At 35.4% G+C, this 19,234-nt stretch overlaps 1 protein-coding gene across 1 annotated transcript in view; it reads left to right on the top strand.

The window, feature by feature from the left end:
• Positions 1-19,234, top strand: part of LOC123678784 (filamin-A) — a 42,048-nt gene that overhangs the window by 20,167 nt on the left and 2,647 nt on the right. The window contains exons 12-18 of the mRNA XM_045615999.1: positions 6,268-6,642; positions 10,742-11,590; positions 15,265-15,486; positions 15,676-16,004; positions 16,062-16,411; positions 17,663-17,808; positions 17,866-19,206. Of these exons, the coding sequence (XP_045471955.1) occupies positions 6,268-6,642; positions 10,742-11,590; positions 15,265-15,486; positions 15,676-16,004; positions 16,062-16,411; positions 17,663-17,808; positions 17,866-19,206 (3,612 nt within the window). The remainder of the gene's footprint in view (positions 1-6,267; positions 6,643-10,741; positions 11,591-15,264; positions 15,487-15,675; positions 16,005-16,061; positions 16,412-17,662; positions 17,809-17,865; positions 19,207-19,234) is intronic.

Below are 19,234 nucleotides of genomic sequence, written 5' to 3'. Positions count from 1 at the left end.
ATTTTTGAATTCCTCTTCCATTTGTGACAAAAAATCTATTATGCTTTTTCTCGTATAAGGCGCCGTTTTCATACAAAAAAATGAATCATCTTGACGCGTGTAAATTATTTGATAAAGTTAAGCTCTTTTATTTTTTGCATGAAAACTGCGCCCCATACGAAGAAATACATAAGGAAATTACTTGCCACAAATTGAATGAGCAATTCAAAAATGATTTTTATTATATTCCAGTGGCGTACCATTTTTTTCTTATAAAAAATAGAAGCATTAAACCTGTATAATTCCTTTTTGAACTGAGCAGCCACGTGGTGGTAATCCCTCCTAAATCATAAACATCTCTGAAGGTAAGTTGAAAACCGAGCAGATCATCCCGTAGCCCATATCGCGTCTACGACCATGTCAGCGTTTAATCCAATGGTACGTAGCGGTCAGGTGAGTTGAACTTTCCAGCGATATTACCTGCAGAACGTTGGCTGTACGAGGAATTTCTGTTTCTCCCCCCCCCCGCCTATTTTATTTCTTGTGCGTTCTCCCAGTCTTTCGAGCAAGACGAGTCACAAGCCAACTTCCTCCGTAAAACTCGTACACCGCTGAAAGTTTTTGTCTTTCGATTGTCGTTAAATTGAAAGAATTAGCGACATAATACGTGCAGCTGGAACACTTGTTGACAATTCCGCAAACCCGTGTTATCCTCAAGTGCAATAGTGCGCCCATTCATTAGGAGTTTCTTGTTGGAGAGTGTCAGGTAATGTTGATGTTTACACGACGAATTTGTATGATTCTAATCAAGAGTGAAACCCATATGTTGTGTCAGAGTTTTCTTGTCAGTGCGAGAAATTTGTTTGGATTGCTTGTGTGTTGGTGAGAATTGTTTTTAGGCAGATTCGAGGTCACAACAATTTAAATTCCTATTATTCATGTCGAACAATCTACTATAATTAATTGATGGAGAGTTTTAAATGATGAGACGTAAACATAAAAATTTACGATGAACTTGGTTAACAAACGTCGAATGAGATGAAGACTAAGATTGAGAATATCAGATATAATAATGAGATTCAAGGAGGTGCTACCAAACGTAAATATTCCATAATGAAGTTCTTCTAGATTCACGAAAACGTTTACCTACATACAAACTTGTAAACGTATGTACGCACACCTTAGTAGTTCTCATTCACTCCTCTTCTTTCTCATGAATTAATTCACTGGGATGAAGTACTTGTATAGTGACAGGTGTCCCACTATATATATAACCAACTTCATTTGCTCTATAACTTCAAACACTGTTGAGAAAAGATAGGTGAATTCCTCTTCTTAACCAAGAAAATCAAGGATGTAGATATTTTCCTAAAATTCTCATAACTTCATTAAAATTGTTTATAGTAGTGATGCCAATGAAAGGAATTTGTTAATTTATGATTCAAACCCAACCCAGCCTAACCTAACCTACACATACCATCAACTGTCAAATATGTGATGGGGGAATAAGAACACTAATAGATCTTCTGAACCTAAATTTTCCTTTTGAAACAGATCCTACTAGTATTATGTAGAAGAAACTACACTAGAGATTCAACTTTCATGAGAATGATCCACAATTTTAAGATTAAACCATATCTTTCAAATATACCTAGGTACCTATTGTCAATCTGCTAATCTTGGATTATCTCAATTCATACCTTCATTTATAATTTGTCGAATTGTAGGATCACTCTGTGTCATTTTTGTATATATTTCCTTAAAAAGACCTATAATGGTCTTTTGTTCTTTGAAAGGACATCTTCTTACTGTATCTTAATTTGAGAACTATCAACTGCGAATCTTCTGAAAAGAAGCAATTTTATACATCTATATAAACCTAACAAACAAATCATTCAAAAGTAAAAACTGGTAAACAGTCTCGAAGGTAAACTACCATTTCTGAATCAAAAAAATCCCAGAAAAAGTAGTGTCATGTTCCAATCTAAAACCTATTAGCTTGAATCATATCTAAACATCAGTTTGACCAATTAAAATCTCATGTAAAGTTATGTCAATAAATGCTTTATCGTTATTCTCAGATCTTTGTGCAAACCTCTTCGATAGCTGTGCACAAAAAAAATCGAATATACTATAGCAACATTCATCCTTAAAACATTAAAGATGCACTGCTTACAATCCTTTGATAACCTGTTTTCTTTTTTCTAAGTATGGCATCCTTTAAAGGAGAGCAATCAAAGATCCTTGGCTTTCTTTTATACAAGTTTATCGACTGATCTGAATTTCGTAATTTCTTAAAGAAACATCATAATCATAGCCCTTGAGTTTCTTGCTCTTCCTGATGTGTGTTGTAATGAAATAATGTTGTTATCGAATCAGGATGAACTTAAATCTCACAGGATTTTATCCATCGATGCAATTCTTATTTTTCCCGAATGGACTTTTTGATCGTTCAAGGATAAAAACATTTCAAGCAGTGATATCCATGATACCATGTGAATTATAATCCTTCTAGATGAATTTTGAACAAATCAAACTGATTGTAATATCTGTTTCTCCAAAATACACATAAGCTGTTGAATGTAAATGGTCTCGATTAGAATATAATTATTCAGCATTAATACCGACCTTAACCTTATATCAATCGAAAAATCTAGTTCCTCGTATTTTTTTAGATACAAAAGAATGCATTATTGCATGAAAAACATATCTGTTGGAGGTCCTTGAAACAGGTTCTGTTTCCTGATGAAAGTTGTCATAAAAAACTTAAATTGAGAAGCTTACATATTTGTATTCTGTAAAGGAGTGTACCAAGCTTGTATGATATTTTAATCAGTTTCCTATGAATTTTTTCGAAGCTTTCAAATCAGATATTCCGATTCCAAGGATTGCATTGGATCATACCAAAGATAAAGAATTAATTATTATAAAGGTCTAAAAATTATCGAAATTACAACAGTTGGTATGTATATTTACAACATCAACTGTCTCCTCTTTTTTCATATAAAATTGAATCAATTTAATGAGATGCTATCTACCATATTATTGGCTCTTATTATCTATCGAAAGTTACGCGAATGAAAGAGATTTTCACACTTTCATTCTTCTAATCATCATGGACAACAATTGAACCATGGTCAACTAACAATACTCATCAAAGAATGCTTGGATCAAGTACATATTATGTTGAAAGTATGATTAAGAATCATAGGAGCTTTTCTATTGATTGCGATGATTGGGTTTAATTAATTCAAGATATGTGGTGTTAAACTATTCATGTTGATTTTCGTATGGAAATCATCTACTTTGATTGATATGCTTCAAAAAATGCAATACAGTTTCTTGCAGGTAATTGGGTTCCAAGTGGGATTCATTGAAGATCTTCAATATCTAAATACCAACTCATTGAAATGTCAATACTAAATAATCAAAACACTCAAATAAAATAATCACCACTCCCACAGATCTTTGAGTTGGAATAAATTCAGAGATCATCATATCTAGGTCAAATATTACTCATACTGACCTACCTTTGACCTAGTGATTCCAATATGAAGCATTCAACATTTTGAACTTAAACGCACAATCAAAATTGATTGATTCTCTGTGGAGGAAGTTGAAAATTCTCAATTTCTACAAAAATCATAGCTTTCTCAAATGGAATTCATTCTTGCATAAATTTGACTACTCTCGTCTGTATAACACTTCCACTTTCATTATATTATTTTCTAGGCATCAGTATTGTTCGAAATTGATATACATATTTGGTTTCCCAGAATGCTATTGTAAGATTTTTTTCTCTCACGATCAGATGTGACTGTATTGTGGTCCATACAATTGTGAAATTGAGTCCATTTTCGGATGAGTTCTTAATAGTAAGAAATATATTTTTCTTAAGTAAGAAGATTATTCCTTATAACTGGATACCATGCCCTAAAAACTAATTTTCAATCTAAATTATAGGACAAGAACTGATAATATCAGTTTTGTAGTTCAATCATGAAAAATTAAAATTTCGAACCAAACTATGAACTAGATCATATATTCAAATTAAAGATGTGTAGGTCACGGTGTGCTAAACATTATTCATTGCAGTGAGGTGTGATCCCAATGAATGGTCAATAACCTCTCAGAGCATTCAGTCTTCACTAACTGTACTTGAGGATGTACTGCCATTGGATTGAGAGGAATAAAAACCATTAAATATTCTTCAAAGACAACTCCCTATAGGCTTTTATTCATATTTATAGTTTAATAGCTTCATTATAACTGCATACTGCAATAATACAGGGAGGCCCGAATAAAGTGTCTAGTAGTTTATACGGAAAATGTCTAGACAGGTCAATTTATATTTGAAGGAGCACATCTTGGGATTGGAAATTATTATTATCACCAGTAAATTTTTTCTTCGACTGTATTTGTCAATATATTTACCTTCTGAAGTGGCAAATTTACCCCAATTCTAATATTTCATACATTTTCTTTAGAAATATTCTTCTTTGCCTTCATTAGAGCTGAATTTCTTTTCCTACTTTTGATCTCTGCAAAAAGCCAGTAATCATTGGTGCCAGATCTGACAAATAAACTTGGTGTTCAAATGTTCAAATTCGACCATGATTTTAATCGATTTGTGACAAGAAGCATGCAATTTAAAGTTCTATAGCTCTAAAAAAAACACTCTTCATATAGTTTCGTGTATTGGTATAACGCTATTGTGAAAGTGAAGCAATGTCTTGATGGGTGCTCCATCTACAACAACGGTTAAAAAGGAGTATTCTGACTTGAAACGAAGAACCACCAACGATGCTGAATGCTCTGATCGTCCAAATTTGGCAGTTGTTTCAGAAAATTTAAAAAAAGTTCTCGAAATGTTTTGGTGCCATAAATTGAAGCCCTCTCTTTCACCAAAACATTTCGAGAACTTTTTTTAAATTTTCTGAAACAACTGCCAAATTTGGACGATTAGAGCATTCAGCATCGTTGGTGGTTCTTCGTTTCAAGTCAGAATACTCCTTTTTAACCGTTGTTGTAGATGGAGCACCCATCAAGACATTGCTTCACTTTCACAATAGCGTTATACCAATACACGAAACTATATGAAGAGTGTTTTTTTTAGAGCTATAGAACTTTAAATTGCATGAAAACAACGATGGATTATTCGAGTGAGATGAATTTTATTTATCCGCAAGATAATCTTGTGGCATTACGTTTCAAATATGATTTCTGGCATATGACCGCCACGGCTGGCTCGGATGTAGTCCAATCTGGACGTCCAATTTTCGATGAATTTTTCCAACATTTGTGGCCGTATATCGGCAATAACACGGCAAATGTTGTCTTCCAAATGGTCAAGGGTTTGTGACTTATCCGCATAGACCAATGACTTTACATAGCCACACAGAAAGTAGTCTAGCGGTGTTAAATCACAAGATCTTGGAGGCCAATTCACAGGTCCAAAACGTGAAATTAGGCGGTCACCAAACGTGTCTTTCAATAAATCGATTGTGGCATGAGCTGTGTGACATGTTGCGCCGTCTTGTTGGAACCACAGCTCCTGGACATCATGGTTGTTCAATTCAGGAATGAAAAAGTTAGTAATCATGGCTCTATACAGTCTATACCGATTGACTGTAACGTTCTGTCCATCATCGTTTTCGAAGAAGTAGGGACCAATGATTCCACCAGCCCATAAATCGCACCAAACAGTCAGTTTCTCTGGATGTAACGGTGTTTCGACATATAATCGAGGATTAGCTTCACTCCAAATGCGGCAGTTTTGTTTGTTGACGTAGCCATTCAACCAGAAGTGCGCTTCATCGCTAAACAAAATAAAATGGACGTAGTACGCGATACGTATTCCGCAAAGAACCATTATTTTCGAAATAAAATTGCACTATTTGCAAGCGTTGTTCAGGCGTGAGTCTATTCATGATGAATTGCCAAACCAAACTGAGAATAAATCGCTTAACAGCTGTTGAATCGGTCGCCATCTTGAACAGTAATGACAACTCAAAGTTATATACCTCGAAAAAAACACCCAATATAAACATTTTAACTTCAATATCTGAATCCACTCAATACGGCCCGGGTTAAGACCTTATTCAGTGACTTGTAACATCGATACATTCAGAAAAAATTATATATTTTCTTAATTTCACCAACTCTACAAGAAAAATAGCAGGCACTTCAAGACAACAGCGTATATTCGACATAAAACATAAGGGTTTCACTCTTCGCCTTCAAATATTATCTTGAAATGTTATTTAACACTATAATTGTTTTTTTAAGGGAGTCCCTGGCACGTGAACATAATGTCCACATCCAACATATCTATCATCGGTGAAACAGTCAGATTGGTCCCTGCAAACACCTCTGCTGTCTTCGAGATCATAACAAACACAAATGTTGCCCCAGATGACCTCGTAGTCCATGTCATATCTCCGAGCAAAAGAGCTCTGCAAGCCCGTGTCCTGCCTGGAAACAGGACAGGGGTGCAAAGTGTAGAATTCGTACCGACTGAGGTCGGTACTCACCTCATTGAGGTATCTGTGAATGGAGAAAAACTGCCTTCAGGCCCTCTGGTGGCTAAGGTTTACGATGCTGGGCTTATACAGGTTGCAGATGTCAGTGGAGGTGTTGTGGGACAACCTGTTCAGTTCAGAGGTGAGTATTTGGATTGTTTTGAGTGATTGTGAGGATCGTTTTCGAGGTGATTTCTTGAAACTAAACTGGATCACATTTGAAAGAAATTCGTGAAATTCCTGGTATTTTTTATCACGCGTATTGCTTGTTCACTTATGTTCAGAAGTGACTTTATTGGAATTTCAGCTTTTCCAGATATGACATATCTCAAGTTCTACTTTTCCGTTTCTGTTAAAATTCATTATCTATTAGGATAATCATTCCATACAACTTTAATCTCTTCGAGATTCAGATAGAGTTTTCCATCTCTCGCGTTTTTGTCTTTCGATTTTGATGAAATTTATAATTAGTGTTCAGATTGAATAGACAATGATTCCATAAAAATTAAGCTCTATTGAAAGAACCGTTCATCTTGTTGAGGCGTAAACGTGAAATTCCCAGTACATCCATTTTGGATTACCAGAAAATTAAAACCTAATACTAATATTTATTGATTTAATTATTTACCCTGTTCACTTTTTTTCACCATACAATAGAAACTAATATTTTAAGACTTTCCAATAGTCAATTTGGAAAGTTTGTAATGGCAGCATTGTGCTTTATTTTTCGATATTTCTCATATAATTTGTGTTCAGTAGGTTATTATTATTATTTATTGAAAATAAGAGAGGAGGCAAAAACCTATACATCTCAGGTACAAATAAATTCAAAGAAATACATTGCTAGTGAGCGAAGAGTTCAAAACAATACAACCAAAAAGAGAAGGCAGGAAAAAAAAAACAAACAAATTAACATTGGAAATCACAATACCTAGGGATTCATCAAGCCAAGTAGCTTGACATACCCCTCAAGTAATCTATGTAATATGTAATTTTAACCAACAATGTACTTGACTTGAAAATCAAGCTCGTGAAAAATTACATACTTGAGCTTGACTTGACTTGATTTTAGATATTTATTGCTTGACTTGATATCAAGCTACTTGATATTACTTGAGCTGGATATGCACGCGTCGCACGGCATATATTTCTGCAATCTCGTGCGCGCTTTGACTAAATAAGGGGATTCCTTGAGTGCCGAGAGACTGAAGCATTCGCCAGTGCGACTTTGTTAATAGTTTTCTCACATTTCTATGAAATCTATCGGTAGATTTTGCTAGTTTCAGAAATGTCTTTCCAAACTTGGCCAAAATGGCCGAGGATTTTTTATCAACGTCAGCATCTTCAGCTCCTGTTGAAAGACAATTTTTCAGAGCTGCTCATACAGTTACAATAACCCGCAATAGGTTAGACGAAAAATCTTTAAGAGGTCTCATGTGTCTTAGATCTTGGACGGAAAATTATGAAATCAAACAAAGCCTGTAATATCTAGTTATGCTATTTAATATGGGAAGATACAAGCTTCAACAACATTCGGGAATTTATGAATTGTTTTATCAAAATCAGTGCTCACTTTCATGAACGACATTATCCAGTGAATTGACACAATATTCGTCGTATTGTATACAAATTTGAAAGTGCTTTTGTTGACACTATACAAGAGTACTGAGCCGTACTTGATACCACTATGTTATTTGTCTACAATTCGACGAATAACGAGTCGATTTACTGAATAATGTAATTTTTCTTAAATTCCTCCCAGTATTCACAAATGAGCACTGATTTTGATAGAACAATTCAACAATTCCTAATGACTATTGATGCGTGTTATTTTCTATACATAAGAAATGTTAAAAAATATACGCAGTGTTGCCATTATAACCTCATCAAATTGTATCATAGCTATTGGAAAACCCTAGATAATTTCTGATTAGTGATGGAAAACTATACTTACCAATTATGGAAAGCTGGTAACTCAAGTGATTATTTCTCTAAAAGAAAGGAGATACCTGTCCCGCAAATTATGCCTTCTTCAGACATTTATTTGTTGAACAATCACTGGAATCTTCATTTCTAACCAAGCATATGAATCGCAGATCCAACAACGTAACATTTCGCCATCAACTCTGTAACATTATATTTTTTTTTAATTAACGTGCTCAACCACCATATAGAGCGGAAAACAGAAATATCTCCATCGGCTTTGAGAGTGCAGTTAGCTTTTTGTGTTACACCGACATGTTCAAGTTCCGATCCTTTTCGTACGCTGAACGAAACGAGTGCAGGAAATCTTTCAAAATTTTGAATTAAATAGTGTTTATTATGATTCTGCGAAGGATGCTTAAGGTCAGTGTGGCAATCATTGTTTACCTTGTATATCGTTTTCACGCTCTTGATTGAAAACAATGGATTTGTGTGGTATAGTGAGATTAGATTGAGTAATTGATGTTTCCTTCCTGTTTTTACCATTCTGAGTGCAGTGTTAGACTCGATTCAATTCTCATCACATATCATTTATTAGTTATATTTAGAAACAATCAAGAGCAAAAATCGAGAGAATGATTTTACGCTTTTACGTACTTACATGTTTATTGACGCAGTTATATTCAAAATGTAACTGAAACGCTCTAGCTGATTTTTACCTGATCCTGAACCCACCTTAAGCTGCTTGATTTTATCTCCTCTTCTTGAGGACTGACTGAACTGAATATTTTATAATATACTCACATTGAAAATGTATTCTTTTCTACTACCACCATAACCAACAACTTCCAATCATCAAAAGTAGACCATTTCCATCAGAATTTCAAAAAAATTGCTTTTCAAAAAAAAATTCGATAATATTCCCGAGGCTGCCATCTCTTCTGGACGCAAGATGAAGGCTTGAAACCTGATCATGTCTTAGATCAGAGCTCGATCTTCAAAAAACGTTTTTATTTAAGGGGTCTGTGACAAATATTTTAGGAGATATAGCGATTTTTGCATAGAAATTCAAGATTTTCTGATTTTTTCCAAATTTCGAGTTCATTTTTTTCTTAAACTGTGAGGTCTAGGGAAAATAGATGAGCGGTGTGAGAATTTTCAATCCCTAATCAGCCAAATTTCGTTCTCGCCAGAAAATCTTGAAAAATTAAAAAAATGTAGAAGTTTATACCATTGTTTTAATTGATATGATTATGTAGATCATGAAAATGCTCGCAGTTGGGAAATGAGTCTATTATTTCAGAAATTATAGCGCATAAAATGAATTTTTCAAAAAAAAAAATTCGATAATATTCCCGAGGCTGCCATTTCTCCAGGATGCAAGATGAAGACTTATAACCTAATTAAGTCTTAGATCAGGGGACGATCTCCCAAAAACGTTTTGATTTGAGGGTTCTGTGACAAATATTTTAGGAGATATATCGATTTTTGTATAGTAATTCAATTTTTTCTGATTTTTCCCAAATTTCGAGTTCATTTTTTCCTTTAACTGTGAGAATTAGGGAAAATCGGTGAGCAGTGTGCTGATCATGTAGATCACGAAAATGCTCGCAGTTGGGGAATCAGTCCATTATTTCAGAAATTGTAGTGCATAAAATGAATTTTTCAAAAAAAAATTGATAAAATTCTCGAGGCTGCCATGTCTATTGGGCGCAAGATGGAGACTTGAAACCGCATCATGTCTTAGATCAGGATTCGATCTCCAAAAGAGGTCTGTGACAAATATTTTAGGAGATATAACGATTCTTGCATAGAAATTAAATTTTTTCTGATTTTTTCCAATTTTCGAGTTCATTTTCTTCAATACCTGAAAAAAAAGGAAAAGTTTCTTCATGGGAAGATTACTTAGATCATGAAAATGTTTGCAGTTGGGGAATTAGTCCATTATTTCAGAAATTATAGGGTATCAACTGAATTTTCTTAACGAAATTCCTTATAAACACTCTACCTTATTTCACACCCAAATAATGATATTCCGATGTATGGGTATTGCTAGAATCATTCTGATGATAAAATCAGACGTCCAGAACTATTCGGCGAATTTTGATCATAAAAAATTCATTCAACATAACTGTCAGACCTCGAAATTATAATAAAATTTGCATCGCTTAAATATTGTTGAATTGTGATCTTAGTTATGAAAATGACATTTCGAGTGGATTTGATTAATTATCCAGAAATCTTCACGATCCTCATAGACACTCTCGTTAATGACTAATTATTTCATTAATTTTTACTAACGGCAATATGTTTTTCAGTGGATGCCAGTCAAGCGGGAGAAGGACAACTCGAAATATCAATAAACGAAGGAGAAGTTCCAAACCACGTGCAAGTAGTAGGTGGAGGCAGATGTCTGGTCTCTTTCACACCAGATCAAGTCAAACCACACCTCATAGACATCAAATTCAATGGAGAAACAGTTCGAGGCTGCCCGTTTGTATGCACAGTCACTGACACAAGCAGAGTCACTCTGAACTTAAACCATCTCGAACTTATCCCAGTAAATCAACCCAGCTCTTTCCACATGGGAGTTGCTGGAGGTGGAGCAGCTGAATTAGCTGTGGCTGTAAGGAGTCCACACGGTGAACTGCCGGTGAAGGTTACTGGAGACATACACTCTGGATTCACAGCAGAGTTCACCCCTGTTCAAGTTGGAGCTCACCAAATAAGCGTAGAATACAATGGAAGACCAGTTCAAGGAACTCCGTTCTTATCCAAAGCTTTCGACTCTAATAGAGTGACTGTTGGCACTGTCGCTAGAGGAATTGTTGGCAGGCCTGTCACTTTCTCGGTGGACGCCAGCGAAGCTGGAGAAGGAAATCTGGAGATAACCATATCAGCTAGAGGTCTCAATATACCAACTCAGGTTCATCCACAGGGGAATGCAAGATTCGCTGTCAGCTTTGTCCCTGGCGAAGCTTGCGATCATGTGGTGAACGTGGCTTTCAATAAAAGGCCTGTGGTTGGTTGTCCCCTGATTGTGGGAGTTGGAGGAGGTGGCTCTGGTCCTAGCGTTACACTTCCTGGACCTGGCCCTGTGCACAAGTCTAGTACTCTGTTGATAAACCATCCAGGAAAATTGGAGGATATAGAAGTTAACGTTGAGGGTGAGGAAAATGTGGATTATTTTGGGATTTTGGTCAACTTCTTCTATTTGTGGATGCCAACCTGAGTCATTCCTTTCAGAAATGTACAGGCTGTTCCAAGTTCGACTGCCTGTAAGACGATTAGAATATCCAATAATATTATGATTTCAAAGTTCTCCAAGAAGGCCTTATAGATAATACAACTTGGTACGCTCTGTATTCATTGATTCCCAATACTATTGATATTGGTTGACAAAGGTTGTAAAATCAGATGAGGAGAAGACACTGGATATGTATCATGTTGGCATCCATGAATGTACCTTTATAAAGAATGCCATATCGAAACGAATGTAGAAGTGTAATTGTACTCTTGAGAAAATTGTAAATAAGAGAAAATATAGAGCATGCTACCATTGTTTATCCTTCATTCTCCTCTATGTTCATAGCTTTACAGCACATTTTTTTCATTTCCAGGACACCGACGTCTCTTGTATTAAATTATCCTTTCTTTCCTTACACTTATACTAACATCTTCAAGAGTAGCCATATTGAATGAAAATTTACTTTCACTTCCAAGATTATGATGATCATGTAATGGACTTGTTTGAATTTTTGCGTCGTGTTTTTGAAGCAATTAGGTATTACCTAATTGGCGATGTGTAAATTTCAATGGAAATGCATAGTAAGGCGCATATAAATTGGTTATTTTTACTTCCTTCGGAATTCAAATCCATGCAATATCATTTTATTTTTTCATTATAAAATAGCTCTCATAGAATATTTATTACAAGCATTTTTGAGATCCTTTATTATAACAATCTATGCGTCTGATTCTGGAAAGTTGATCTTTCTAACTCTTTAATTCCTTAAAAATTTTTTGGCTAGAAATAGAGTTAGTATCATTAAGTCAATTTGTTGATAGCTTATGGAATATTCATTTGGAATAATAAGAAAATCTGCATTTCTAGTGATATATCAAATGTTATCCTTAGGAAAACATTTTCTCTCACTATTGCATTTGCATGGGATTAATTAAGTTATGCTGTAAGTTCCATTGCTTCATTTCCAAACATCAAAATTATGATTCATTTTGGAATTTCCTTCGAATATATATTTCGAAATGAATTATGTAGATTGAACTCTCATGAATTCTGAAATCTCCCTTCTTCTTATGGTGGTGGTTGTTCTTGTTTTCAATTTTCAATCTTGAGTACAATTACACAAGGAAAATTCGATGATTTCAAATGAAATTCATCAAATGAATACTATAAAAGATGTTCATTGAGTTTGAAACCGAACTTAAATGGGTAATTTTTCAATATTTTGACTCGAAAAGTACAAACCAAATTTGTATAAGAAACAACATTATTTTTAGATTTTTTTTCAATATTTTGACTCGAAAAGTACAAACCAAATTTGTATAAGAAACAATATTATTTTCAGTTTTTTCAAAACTGTTAGGGATACTTCACTGAAATTCAGTAAATAATTTCTACAGTATTGTAGGTGTATATTTTCGATATGAAAAAATCAACCGACAATGATTAATTGCCATATTTTCAACAAAAAAGTTGTACGCCATTGGTATTTTGGTCTTTTGATTCATTTTTTGTTATTCCATTGTCGGCGAATGAAAATTCAGAACCACTTTATTGTGCGATTAAATTGTGTTATCTCAATTTCTTCAAACGATATGACTCAGAAAAGTTAATTATTCGATAAGTTGATTGCATTTTCGTTGATTATTTTACATTCAAAATTTCCATATCATTATCCAAATATATTAAGTCAGACATATCTTGAAAATTATGTTTTTATCATTTTTTCGTCTTTGACAGTAATATGCCTGAGGTATTGAATAACCATTCTTTTGCTGCTCCGAATCAACTATTTCAAATTTAAAATGTATTTAAAACATCTTTATAACATTAAAAAATCACTTATATAGAAGGAATCTTTCTCGATCCAAGAAGAAAAAATATTAATCTCGATATCTAAACGTTGAAGTTAACAGTTTTTGATAAATAATAAATAATCAAAGATTATGGCAAACTGAATTGATTGATTTGGTCCATCGGGATTCAAAATGAAATTCTGAATTTTGTTCTTTCGATATGAAATTTATTTCTTCTTTCTAGATTCGAAAATAAATTATACCTATACCACACCGATGTTTCTCTTTGAGTTCAAAATCAATATCAATTAATTATAATGCAGTTCTTAATCTCATGACACATTCATAGACATTCTCAAGCAGGATATTACAACTTCTGAATAAAATCCAATAAACTTATTCTTAACATTGCCTTCTTCAGGAAGCCAGTTGATTGAATTCTTATGAAAGAAATCGGTAGTTGAAAACCTGTTTTTCTATTGATGAAAGCTGAAAATACCAATGTCCAGTTTGGATATAGTGATCTTTGTTTCACTTTTTTCTATATTTCTGAGAAATCGACATTGAAATATTTCTCCATAAAAGTCTAAACAGGAAAAGGAATTGAGAAAAAGGTATTTCTTCCAAAGTTGTAGATATCATTCAACTAGAGTAATGTGGAAAATTTTCGATATGAATTTTGATCATTTATTCTACAATATTTAGAGCATATAAAGTGAATCTCTAAATATATTTACCAATATTCATAAGACTTTTAAATTCATGATAATATCTGTTTGCATTATATTATAACTCAACCTCCACTTATTTGTATTGAATATAAAAAAACGAATGTTTATGAGGCTTGAAAAATAATAATGAATTTATTACTCGTGAAGATCAAGGAAAGATATCTTCGAAAAACAATCCTAATAAAATATTGAATGGTGGCAGAAAAGTTGTGTCTATGATACTCTCATTTCCTCATATTAAGTTACATATCAGTCCTAACGTTTCAAAAGTTCTTTCCAAAAAGAGAATTAGACGAGTTATGGATATTGATAAAAAATATTTTCTGTTTGCTTAGCTAGCTAAATTAGTTAAACTGTAAGCTATATCATGTTAATTTGGCTTCGAACTCAGATTATTTTCTATACCATGTCCTATAAATTGAATTGAAAATTCACTGAGAACGTGAAGCTCAACTGACAATTATTTCACCTTTTCGTCATTTCGAATTATATCCACAAAAAAGTTCATAGTATATAACCGATATAAGCGATTTATTTCTCTTTTCAAATTGATTTGGTATTTTTTCTTTCGAAAAATAAACAGTCCTATATCTTCGTTGACTTTTTTTTCTTGGAAACAACTCTCCACAATTTTACCGTTGGGTGAAAAGTCAACAGTTATTCTGTTATTTCTGTTCCATTACTGTTACATTTGTATTGTTTTCAATAGCCGAGTGCTAAATAAAGTTTATTATTATTATTATTATTATTACCCAACAGTAATGACGAAGTAGTGTGGCGCGAAAACCCACAGCGCCATCTGTGAGCAGACAAAGTCATTACATTGTGAAAATACTCAATCATTAATAAGAATACAATAAACTTCCAAAATTAGACAGATTTCGACATTAAATGATGAATGAAGGCCTTCGAATGAATTACAAGTATTCGTAGTCTTGATTGTAAACGTTAGTATGGCATTCTTGATTAATTCTCAAACACTACATTAACCAACTCCCTTTCATAATTCCCACCACCCGATTTTAATTCTAACAAAGACTAAACAAACACCTATTACCCAAAATCACCAGGACCTGGGGGACAAGCAATACCTACCCACGTTCAGTCGATAGGTAATGGCCAGTTCAGAGCTGAATTCACCCCAAGAGTCGTTGGAGAACATCGTATAAATGTATCAGTAAACGATGTCCCCACTGTTGGAAGCCCATATGCTGCCAAGGTTTATGATGTTCAGGCTATCAGAGTCAAAGAACCTGGAAGTGGAGTGGTTGGGAAGCCTATCACCTTCTTGGGTAAGTTTATGAATAGGTGCACAATCAAGAAAAATTTTAAAAATATGATAACTTCAGGCTCTTTGCTCTCATATCAATTTTTAAGTAATTTTTCAAAGAACTATGAAGAAAAATATCCATTTTCAAAGCCTTCAATAAGGTTGTCATGGTAAGGCTGCACTGTTTGGATATATTATAATTTATTTGTAGTGGAAACCAGCCAAGCAGGTCCTGGAAACCTTGAAGTCACTGTGAATGGTGGCAGAGTTCCTACTTCAGCTCAAGCACAAGGTCCACACACTTATGCCATCTCTTTCACTCCGAGAGAAGCAACAACTCATTCTGTGGATCTCCGTTTCAATGGCCAAGATGTACCTGGCAGCCCCTTTAAGTGTCTCGTGGCTCCAGCTGCCAGAGTTCTTGCTCCTGAAACTTTGGACAAGATATCAGTCGGTAAAACTTGCATGTTCAGTGTCGAGAGTTCGAATCCTCCGACCGTCGAAATTTTAGGACCTGCCAGAAGGCAAATACCAGCCCAGGTTAGATCTTTATGTCTGCATTGGAAAATATGATGCTCATAATATATCACTTTTTAGGTATTGCCTCAAGCAGGTCATCCAGGTAAATTCGAAATCACCTTTTCGCCCATAGACGTGGGGGATCATAGCGTGGAGGTGAAATTGCCAGGGGGTCACGTGGAGGGAAGTCCTTTCTTAGTGAAGGCCTATGATGCCAACAGAGTAACAGTGACAGACATCAACGACGGGATCGTTGGTAAACCTGTATCATTCAGTATAAACGCATCGCAAGCTGGTGCTGGTAATTTGGAGATTATCGTTGCTGTAGCTGGTAGAAATGTTCCCAATTTCGTTCAGAGCGAAGGGAACGCAAGATTCAAAGTTAATTTCAAACCTACGGAAGCTGCAACGCATACTCTGAGCGTGAGGTTAGTATTGAGTCAATAGCAAGGTTTTTTCGATACCTCACATCTAATCGATTGCATCTGTAGTTCTGCACCTAGAAGAAATACTTTTAGCATGTTAAAAGTGATAATGTGCTTGGTTGAACCCTCAGCTGAGACTCTCCTGTACATTTCTAGCTATTACCAAAATTATAGCCCTGTCAAAAACATCACCATAGTCACATATGAAGCATTTTGTACCAACGAAGAGATCTTGTTGTCATAACTATAAAGGGTGTTTTTTTAAGAGCTATAGAACTTTAAATTGCAATAAAACAAACGATTGACATGAATTTTATTTATCCGCAAGATAATCTTGTGGCATTACATTTCAAATATGATTTCTGGCATATGACCGCCACGGCTGGCTCGGATGTAGTCCGATTTTCGATGACTTTTTCCAACATTTGTGTTGTTTTCCAAATGGTCAAGGGTTTGTGGCTTATCTGCATAGACCAATGACTTTACAAAGCCCCACAGAAAGTAGTCTAGCGGTGTTAAATCACAAGATGTTGGAGGCCAATTCAAAGGTCCAAAACGTGAAATTAGGCGGTCACCAAACGTGTCTTTCAATAAATCGATTGTGGCACGAGCTGTGTGACATGTTGCGCCGTCTTGTTGGAACCACAGCTCCTGGACATCATGGTTGTTCAATTCAGGAATGAAAAAGTTAGTAATCATGGTTCTATACCGATCACCATTGACTGTAACGTTCTGGCCATCATCGTTTTTGAAGAAGTACGGACCAATGATTACACCAGCCCATAAAGCGCACTAAACAGTCAGTTTTTCTGGATGTAACGGTGTTTCGACATACACTTGAGGATTAGCTTCACTCTTAATGCGGCAGTTTTATTTGTTGACGTAGCCATTCAACCAGAACTGCGCTTCATCGCTAAACAAAATAAAATGGACGTAGTGCGCGATACGTATTCCGCACAGAACCATTATTTTCGAAATAAAATTGCACTATTTGCAAGCGTTGTTCAGGCGTGAGTCTATTCATGATGAATTGCCAAACAAACTGGGAATAAATCACTTGACAGCTGTTAAATCGGTCGCCATCTAGAACAGTAATGCCAACTTAAAGTTATATACCTCGAAAAAAAACACCCTTTACATAAATTCAGTTTAGTAAGATTGAAGAAATTATTTCCTCTTGGTGTAGCACTTCTAATGTCATTGCGCCTGTATAAATATTCAACATTTGTTCTGCAATATTTTTATCTCCTCAAGGTTTAACGGTCACCCGGTTCCTGGTTCACCTTTCAACTGTAAAGTTTTGCCAGGTAACACTCAACCAAGGGTTCCAGTATCTGGGTCTGGAATCGAAATGGCAGCAGTTGGCCATACTGCAGAAATAAGAATTGAAGGAGTTACTGGTAAGTATAATTTAAAAGGTCGAAATCTACAATTTCTTCATATTTAAAACATTGCAGGACACGAACCACAAGTAATAACCACAGCACCTAATGGGAAAATCATCCCAGTGAAACTAATCTCAGCAGTAGATTCCCATGTTGCCAAATTCGTCCCGGAAGTAGTAGGACGTCACTCAGTTGCGATCCTCATCAATGATCAACACGTCATTGGTTCACCCTTCAGTTGCAACGTATACGACGTCAATAAAGTAATCGTATCCGGACTACCAGGCATAAAAGCAACAGACATCGCTAAAGTTATAACTGACCTCAGCTTAAGAGATATGGAAACCGTTGAGCTTGGAAAGCCTGTTACTTTCAGTGTGGACGCCGCGCAAGCTGGGGAGGGTACTCTTGAACTAGTGGTTTCTACACAGCACACTACAATCAAGGCAGAAGTAGTTGCTTGTGCGAGAGGCCTGTATGATGTCACTTTTGTTCCACAAACTGCCGAAGAGCACTTCGTGAATATAACCTTCAATGAGATGTCTGTTATTGGAAGTCCATTCCATTGCTCAGTTGTTGAAGTTATGCAGTCGGTTCAAAACGGTTCGATCGCTTTTATTGATTTACCTTCCGAGAATCACAAATTAGAAATATCGGACCCCAACGATCGTCTCGTAAAATATACTGTGAACAACTCCAAGGGTGAATTCACAGTAACCCATGTCGGTACTTACAAAGTCGTAATCTTCAGAGCACATGAAATTTTTGCAACACGATCAATCAACGTATTTGATACTTCTAAAATCGAAGTAATAGGTCTACCGGAAGCTGTATGTCATCGTCCAGCAGTTATAGCATTGAACCTGGCCAAGGTAGGAACAGGAAATCTAACAGCTGTTGTCAAAGTCGCCAACAAGGATGTTGCTCATAGTGTCAGGCAATCCGTCAACAATCCTAATATTTGGGAAATTGTATTCCACCCAATGTGCTCAGCTCCACATCGAGTAGCTCTATACTTCAACGATATTCCAAAATTCAACGTCATTGAAGTCCCTGTCAAGGGACCAGGCACAGAACCATGGGCTGGTGGAATTGGTCTGTATCAAGCCAGAGTTGGTAAAGTTACTCAATTCAACATCGATACTTTGGGACGTATGGCAAGAGAATTTGATGTCGTTATAAGTGGACCAAACGGTACTGCTGTGCCTGTTAGATGTTATCAGACTAAAACTGGAAAGCTACAAGCTGAATTCACAGCTCGGGAGAGCGGACCTCATAAAATAGAGGTACTTCATCAAGCTAAATCACTTAATGGTAGTCCGTTTACTTGCCAAGCCTTTGATTTGGATGTTGTGAAGATAACAGATATTCCCAGCACTCAAGGAAATGTAGGAGAAGCTGTGCAGTTCAATAGTGAGTGAATAACCTCAAACCATGAAAA

Source organism: Harmonia axyridis, chromosome 4 (genome assembly GCF_914767665.1).
Source record: "Harmonia axyridis chromosome 4, icHarAxyr1.1, whole genome shotgun sequence".
NCBI classification, from domain to species: Eukaryota; Metazoa; Arthropoda; class Insecta; order Coleoptera; family Coccinellidae; genus Harmonia; species Harmonia axyridis.
Note: the sequence above shows the minus strand (reverse complement) of the source record. Positions and strands in the feature narration are given on the sequence as shown.